At 43.5% G+C, this 9318-nt stretch overlaps 1 protein-coding gene across 1 annotated transcript in view; it reads right to left on the reverse strand.

The window, feature by feature from the left end:
- LOC120038349 (variant surface antigen E-like) overlaps positions 1-8256 on the reverse strand; it is a 33893-nt gene extending 25637 nt beyond the window's left edge. Inside the window, exon 1 of the mRNA XM_038984133.1 lies at positions 8250-8256. Coding sequence (XP_038840061.1) covers positions 8250-8256 — 7 coding nt within the window. The remainder of the gene's footprint in view (positions 1-8249) is intronic.
- Between the last annotated feature and the right edge of the window lie 1062 nt (positions 8257-9318).

Genomic DNA, 9318 nt, shown 5'->3' on the forward strand with positions numbered 1-9318 from the left:
AGAGCTGTGCAGATCCAGGACAGCTAAGCCCTGGAGGAATACGCAGATTTAAAGAGGAGTCCGTAATTTGCTTTCTAATGATCATGATCTTTTCCTCAAAGAAGTTCATGAATTTATTACTGCTGAAGTGAAAGCCATCCTCTCTTGGGGAATGCTGCTTTTTAGTTAGCTTTGCAACAGTATCAAAAATAAATTTTGGATTGTTCTTATTTTCCTCAATTAAGTTGGAAAAGTAGGATGATCGAGCAGCAGTGAGGGCTCTTCGATACTGCACGGTACTGTCTTTCCAAGCTAGTCGGAAGACTTCCAGTTTGGTGTGGCGCCATTTCCGTTCCAATTTTCTGGAAGCTTGCTTCAGAGGTCGGGTATTTTCTGTATACCAGGGAGCTAGTTTCTTATGACAAATGTTTTTCGTTTTTAGGGGTGCAACTGCATCTAGGGTATTGCGCAAGGTTAAATTGAGTTCCTCAGTTAGGTGGTTAACTGATTTTTGTCCTCTGACGTCCTTGAGTAGGCAGAAGGAGTCTGGAAGGGCATCAAGGAATTTTTGTGTTGTCTGAGAATTTATAGCACGACTTTTGATGCTCCTTGGTTGGGGTCTGAGCAGATTATTTGTTGCGATTGCAAACGTAATAAAATGGTGGTCCGATAGTCCAGGATTATGAGGAAAAACATTAAGATCTACAACATTTATTCCATGGGACAAAACTAGGTCCAGAGTATGACTGTGGCAGTGAGTAGGTCCAGAGACATGTTGGACAAAACCCACTGAGTCGATGATGGCTCCGAAAGCCTTTTGGAGTGGGTCTGTGGACTTCTCCATATGAATATTAAAATCACCAAAAATTAGAATATGATCTGCTATGACTACAAGGTCCGATAGGAATTCAGGGAACTCAGAGAGGAACGCTGTATATGGCCCAGGAGGCCTGTAAACAGTAGCTATAAAAGTGATTGAGTAGGCTGCATAGATTTCATGACTAGAAGCTCAAAAGACGAAAACGTCATTTTTTTTTTTGTAAATTGAAATTTGCTATCGTAAATGTTAGCAACACCTCCGCCTTTGCGGGATGCACGGGGGATATGGTCACTAGTGTAACCAGGAGGAGAGGCCTCATTTAACACAGTAAATTCATCAGGCTTAAGCCATGTTTCAGTCAGGCCAATCACATCAAGATTATGATCAGTGATTAGTTCATTGACTATAACTGCCTTTGAAGTGAGGGATCTAACATTAAGTAACCCTATTTTGAGATGTGAGGTATCATGATCTCTTTCAATAATGGCAGGAATGGAGGAGGTCTTTATCCTAATGAGATTGCTAAGGCGAACACCGCCAAGTTTAGTTTTGCCCAACCTAGGTCGAGGCACAGACACAGTCTCAATGGGGATGGCTGAGCTGACTACACTGACTATGCTAGTGGCAGACTCCACTATGCTGGCAGGTTGGCTAACAGCCTGCTGCCTGGCCTGCACCCTATTTCATTGTGGAGCTAGAGGAGTTAGAGCCCTGTCTATGTTGGTAGATAAGATGAGAGCACCCCTCCAGCTAGGATGGAGTCCGTCACTCCTCAGCAGGTCAGGCTTGGTCCTGTTTGTGGGTGAGTCCCAGAAAGAGGGCCAATTATCTACAAATTCTATCATTTGGGAGGGGCAGAAAACAGTTTTCAACCAGCGATTGAGTTGTGAGACTCTGCTGTAGAGCTCGTCACTCCCCCTAACTGGGAGGGGGCCAGAGACAATTACTCGATGCCGACACATCTTTCTAGCTGATTTACACGCTGAAGCTATGTTGCGCTTGGTGACCTCTGACTGTTTCATCCTAACATAGTTGGTGCCGACGTGGATAACAATATCTCTATACTCTCTACACTCGCCAGTTTTAGCTTTAGCCAGCACCATCTTCAGATTAGCCTTAACGTCGGTAGCCCTGCCCCCTGGTAAACAGTGTATGATCGCTGGGTGATTCGTTTTAAGTCTAATACTGCGGGTAATGGAGTCGCCAATGACTAGGGTTTTCAATTTGTCAGAGCTAATGGTGGGAGCCTTCGGCGTCTCAGACCCCGTAGCGGGAGGAGTAGAGACAAGAGAAGACTCGGCCTCAGACTCCGACTCGCTACTTAATGGGGAAAACCGGTTGAAAGTTTCTGTCGGCTGAATGAGCGACACCAGTTGAGCATTCCTACAGCATTTCCCTCCAGAAGCCATGAGAAAGTTGTCCGGCTGCGGGGACTGTGCGGGGGGATTTATACTAACGTTACTATCTGTACTTACTGGTGGCACAGACGCTGTTTCATCCTTTCCTACACTGAAATTACCCTTGCCTAACGATTGCGTCTGAAGCTGGGCTTGCAGCACAGCTATCCTCGCCATAAGGCGATCGTTCTCCTGTATATTATGAGTACAGCGACTGCAATTAGAAGACATCATGTTAATGTTACTACTTAGCTTCGGCTGTTGAAAGTGCTGACGAACCATGTCCAGATAAAGCGTCCGGAGTGAAAAAGTTGAATGAGGGAAAAAAGTTGTGATGGAAAAACTAAAAATATAAACGGTAATTAAAAACAACAAAAAAAAAAAAGTAAAGTTGTCAGCTAGTAAAGTAAAGTTGGCAACAAAACGCACAGCAACAAAACGCACAGCAACACGTCTGCAAATTCAAGAGGAAGTGTGTATCCCTACTGTCTACAGTATATCCCTGCTGTCTACAGTATATCCCTACTGTCTACAGTATATCCCTGCTGTCTACAGTATATCCCTGCTGTCTACAGTATATCCCTACTGTCTACAGTATATCCCTCCTGTCTACAGTATATCCCTACTGTCTACAGTATATCCCTGCTGTCTACAGTATATCCCTGCTGTCTACAGTATATCCCTACTGTCTACAGTATATCCCTACTGTCTACAGTATATCCCTACTGTCTACAGTATATCCCTACTGTCTACAGTATATCCCTACTGTCTACAGTATATCCCTACTGTCTACAGTATATCCCTGCTGTCTACAGTATATCCCTACTGTCTACAGTATATCCCTACTGTCTACAGTATATCCCTACTGTCTACAGTATATCCCTACTGTCTACAGTATATCCCTACTGTCTACAGTATATCCCTGCTGTCTACAGTATATCCCTGCTGTCTACAGTATATCCCTGCTGTCTACAGTATATCCCTGCTGTCTACAGTATATCCCTCCTGTCTACAGTATATCCCTGCTGTCTACAGTATATCCCTGCTGTCTACAGTATATCCCTACTGTCTACAGTATATCCCTACTGTCTACAGTATATCCCTGCTGTCTACAGTATATCCCTCCTGTCTACAGTATATCCCTGCTGTCTACAGTATATCCCTGCTGTCTACAGTATATCCCTCCTGTCTACAGTATATCCCTGCTGTCTACAGTATATCCCTACTGTCTACAGTATATCCCTGCTGTCTACAGTATATCCCTGCTGTCTACAGTATATCCCTGCTGTCTACAGTATATCCATATTGTCTACAGTATATCCCTACTGTCTACAGTATATCCCTACTGTCTACAGTATATCCCTGCTGTCTACAGTATATCCCTGCTGTCTACAGTATATCCCTCCTGTCTACAGTATATCCCTACTGTCTACAGTATATCCCTACTGTCTACAGTATATCCCTGCTGTCTACAGTATATCCCTGCTGTCTACAGTATATCCCTGCTGTCTACAGTATATCCCTACTGTCTACAGTATATCCCTACTGTCTACAGTATATCCCTGCTGTCTACAGTATATCCCTGCTGTCTACAGTATATCCCTACTGTCTACAGTATATCCCTACTGTCTACAGTATATCCCTGCTGCCTACAGTATATCCCTACTGTCTACAGTATATCCCTACTGTCTACAGTATATCCCTACTGTCTACAGTATATCCCTCCTGTCTACAGTATATCCCTCCTGTCTACAGTATATCCCTGCTGTCTACAGTATATCCCTGCTGTCTACAGTATATCCCTACTGTCTACAGTATATCCCTGCTGTCTACAGTATATCCCTCCTGTCTACAGTATATCCCTGCTGTCTACAGTATATCCCTGCTGTCTACAGTATATCCCTACTGTCTACAGTATATCCCTGCTGTCTACAGTATATCCCTACTGTCTACAGTATATCCCTGCTGTCTACAGTATATCCCTGCTGTCTACAGTATATCCCTGCTGTCTACAGTATATCCCTACTGTCTACAGTATATCCCTACTGTCTACAGTATATCCCTGCTGTCTACAGTATATCCCTGCTGTCTACAGTATATCCCTCCTGTCTACAGTATATCCCTACTGTCTACAGTATATCCCTACTGTCTACAGTATATCCCTCCTGTCTACAGTATATCCCTGCTGTCTACAGTATATCCCTGCTGTCTACAGTATATCCCTGCTGTCTACAGTATATCCCTACTGTCTACAGTCTATCCCTGCTGTCTACAGTATATCCCTACTGTCTACAGTCTATCCCTGCTGTCTACAGTATATCCCTACTGTCTACAGTATATCCCTCCTGTCTACAGTATATCCCTGCTGTCTACAGTATATCCCTGCTGTCTACAGTATATCCCTGCTGTCTACAGTATATCCCTGCTGTCTACAGTATATCCCTACTGTCTACAGTATATCCCTACTGTCTACAGTATATCCCTACTGTCTACAGTATATCCCTGCTGTCTACAGTATATCCCTGCTGTCTACAGTATATCCCTACTGTCTACAGTATATCCCTCCTGTCTACAGTATATCCCTGCTGTCTACAGTATATCCCTGCTGTCTACAGTATATCCCTACTGTCTACAGTATATCCCTGCTGTCTACAGTATATCCCTGCTGTCTACAGTATATCCCTACTGTCTACAGTATATCCCTACTGTCTACAGTATATCCCTCCTGTCTACAGTATATCCCTGCTGTCTACAGTATATCCCTACTGTCTACAGTATATCCCTCCTGTCTACAGTATATCCCTGCTGTCTACAGTATATCCCTACTGTCTACAGTATATCCCTCCTGTCTACAGTATATCCCTCCTGTCTACAGTATATCCCTGCTGTCTACAGTATATTCCTGCTGTCTACAGTATATCCCTACTGTCTACAGTATATCCCTACTGTCTACAGTATATCCCTACTGTCTACAGTATATCCCTACTGTCTACAGTATATCCCTACTGTCTACAGTATATCCCTACTGTCTACAGTATATCCCTGCTGTCTACAGTATATCCCTGCTGTCTACAGTATATCCCTACTGTCTACAGTATATCCCTACTGTCTACAGTATATCCCTACTGTCTACAGTATATCCCTGCTGTCTACAGTATATCCCTGCTGTCTACAGTATATCCCTGCTGTCTACAGTATATCCCTCCTGTCTACAGTATATCCCTACTGTCTACAGTATATCCCTGCTGTCTACAGTATATCCCTACTGTCTACAGTATATCCCTGCTGTCTACAGTATATCCCTACTGTCTACAGTATATCCCTACTGTCTACAGTATATCCCTGCTGTCTACAGTATATCCCTACTGTCTACAGTATATCCCTGCTGTCTACAGTATATCCCTGCTGTCTACAGTATATCCCTGCTGTCTACAGTATATCCCTACTGTCTACAGTATATCCCTGCTGTCTACAGTATATCCCTGCTGTCTACAGTATATCCCTCCTGTCTACAGTATATCCCTACTGTCTACAGTATATCCCTACTGTCTACAGTATATCCCTGCTGTCTACAGTATATCCCTACTGTCTACAGTATATCCCTGCTGTCTACAGTATATCCCTACTGTCTACAGTATATCCCTGCTGTCACCAGTATATCCCTACTGTCTACAGTATATCCCTACTGTCTACAGTATATCCCTGCTGTCTACAGTATATCCCTACTGTCTACAGTATATCCCTACTGTCTACAGTATATCCCTGCTGTCTACAGTATATCCCTACTGTCTACAGTATATCCCTGCTGTCTACAGTATATCCCTACTGTCTACAGTATATCCCTCCTGTCTACAGTATATCCCTGCTGTCTACAGTATATCCCTCCTGTCTACAGTATATCCCTGCTGTCTACAGTATATCCCTGCTGTCTACAGTATATCCCTACTGTCTACAGTATATCCCTGCTGTCTACAGTATATCCCTGCTGTCTACAGTATATCCCTCCTGTCTACAGTATATCCCTGCTGTCTACAGTATATCCCTGCTGTCTACAGTATATCCCTGCTGTCTACAGTATATCCCTCCTGTCTACAGTATATCCCTACTGTCTACAGTATATCCCTGCTGTCTACAGTATATCCCTGCTGTCTACAGTATATCCCTACTGTCTACAGTATATCCCTGCTGTCTACAGTATATCCCTGCTGTCTACAGTATATCCCTGCTGTCTACAGTATATCCCTGCTGTCTACAGTATATCCCTGCTGTCTACAGTATATCCCTACTGTCTACAGTATATCCCTATTGTCTACAGTATATCCCTGCTGTCTACAGTATATCCCTACTGTCTACAGTATATCCCTGCTGTCTACAGTATATCCCTCCTGTCTACAGTATATCCCTGCTGTCTACAGTATATCCCTCCTGTCTACAGTATATCCCTCCTGTCTACAGTATATCCCTGCTGTCTACAGTATATCCCTGCTGTCTACAGTATATCCCTCCTGTCTACAGTATATCCCTACTGTCTACAGTATATCCCTCCTGTCTACAGTATATCCCTACTGTCTACAGTATATCCCTACTGTCTACAGTATATCCCTACTGTCTACAGTATATCCCTGCTGTCTACAGTATATCCCTGCTGTCTACAGTATATCCCTACTGTCTACAGTATATCCCTACTGTCTACAGTATATCCCTCCTGTCTACAGTATATCCCTGCTGTCTACAGTATATCCCTGCTGTCTACAGTATATCCCTACTGTCTACAGTATATCCCTCCTGTCTACAGTATATCCCTGCTGTCTACAGTATATCCCTACTGTCTACAGTATATCCCTACTGTCTACAGTATATCCCTGCTGTCTACAGTATATCCCTACTGTACTATAACCTAGTGTGGCAGTGTGTTGATCTCATGTTCTGTCCCTTTAGGACAATACTCCCTGCCACCAGCAGATGGCAGCTGGTCTACTCCTTCCCCAGCCTCCTCACTCCACCAGAAACACATTCTCCTTCACTTCATTACATTTAACTTGTTACAATTACGAGAACATACCACTGAAATGTATTAGCATAAAAATGAATTAAATAATATTAAACACATTGGTGTGTTATGATATTGAGGCTGATATTTGTGATAAAATAATTTTTAATTACATTAGAATCATTTCAGTCTACCTGGCTGTTTTAATTACATTAGAATCATTTCAGTCTACCTGGCTGTTTTAGTTACATTAGAATCATTTCAGTCTACCTGGCTGTTTTAGTTGCATTAGAATCATTTCAGTCTACCTGGCTGTTTTAGTTACATTAGAATCATTTCAGTCTACCTGGCTGTTTTAGTTACATTAGAATCATTTCAGTCTACCTGGCTGTTTTAATTACATTAGAATCATTTCAGTCTACCTGGCTGTTTTAGTTACATTAGAATCATTTCAGTCTACCTGGCTGTTTTAGTTACATTAGAATCATTTCAGTCTACCTGGCTGTTTTAGTTACATTAGAATCATTTCAGTCTACCTGGCTGTTTTAGTTACATTAGAATCATTTCAGTCTACCTGGCTGTTTTAGTTACATTATAATCATTTCAGTCTACATGGCTGTTTTAGTTACATTAGAATCATTTCAGTCTACCTGGCTGTTTTAGTTACATTAGAATCATTTCAGTCTACCTGGCTGTTTTAGTTACATTAGAATCATTTCAGTCTACCTGGCTGTTTTAGTTACATTAGAATCATTTCAGTCTACCTGGCTGTTTTAGTTACATTAGAATCATTTCAGTCTACCTGGCTATTTTAGTTGCATTAGAATCATTTCAGTCTACCTGGCTGTTGTAGTTACATTAAGGACAACCTTCCCCGGGGTGGTTTGTGTACGAGGTCACTCCGGTCGACATTCCTCCATCTCAAAGCTACAATACAATGTAATTTCCATCCTCATCTGATCCTACCCAGAATGCCCCTCTGGTCAGCAGTAATAGAATGACCTTTTCTCCCATTGCTCTTCAACCTTTCAACAACAACAATCCACCTTGATCTGTTTTTTACCGTCCATGTATAATACTCAATTCCATTGTCATCACAATCATCCTCCAGGAAAAATAGAAAAGAAAACACAAGGATGAGAAACACAAGGGTGAGAAAACACAAGGGTGAGAAACACAAGGATGAGAAACACAAGGGTGAGAAACACAAGGATGAGAAACACAAGGGTGAGAAACACAAGGGTGAGAAACACAAGGATGAGAAACACAAGGGTGAGAAACACAAGGGTGAGAAACACAAGGGTGAGAAACACAAGGGTGAGAAACACAAGGGTGAGAAACACAAGGGTGAGAAACACAAGGATGAGAAAACACAAGGATGAGAAACACAAGGGTGAGAAAACACAAGGACCTCCTCTTGGATCTCTCCACTCTCTCTTCATGTCCTTGCTGACCGACAGGACAGTAACTTGGATAGGTCCAGGCTATTCCTCCAAGGCTGCTGCCTCTCCTCATGTCCTTGCTGACCGACAGGACAGTAACTTGGATAGGTCCAGGCTATTCCTCCAAGGCTGCTGCCTCTCCTCATGTCCTTGCTGACCGACAGGACAGTAACTTGGATAGGTCCAGTCTATTCCTCCAAGGCTGCTGCCTCTCCTCATGTCCTTGCTGACGGACAGGACAGTAACTTGGATAGGCCCAGTCTATTCCTCCAAGGCTGCTGCCTCTCCTCATGTCCTTGCTGACCGACAGGACAGTAACTTGGATAGGTCCAGGCTATTCCTCCAAGGCTGCTGCCTCTCCTCATGTCCTTGCTGACCGACAGGACAGTAACTTGGATAGGTCCAGGCTATTCCCCCAAGGCTGCTGCCTCTCGTCATGTCCTTGCTGACCGACAGGACAGTAACTTGGATAGGTCCAGGCTATTCCTCCAAGGCTGCTGCCTCTCGTCATGTCCTTGCTGACCGACAGGACAGTAACTTGGATAGGTCCAGGCTATTCCCCCAAGGCTGCTGCCTCTCGTCATGTCCTTGCTGACCGACAGGACAGTAACTTGGATAGGTCCAGGCTAGTCCTCCACGGTTGCGGCACCTCCTCTTCTCTCTCTCCTCTGCTTTCCACCCTCTCCTCAA

This window comes from Salvelinus namaycush, unplaced genomic scaffold, assembly GCF_016432855.1.
Source record: "Salvelinus namaycush isolate Seneca unplaced genomic scaffold, SaNama_1.0 Scaffold2145, whole genome shotgun sequence".
NCBI lineage: Eukaryota > Metazoa > Chordata > Actinopteri > Salmoniformes > Salmonidae > Salvelinus > Salvelinus namaycush.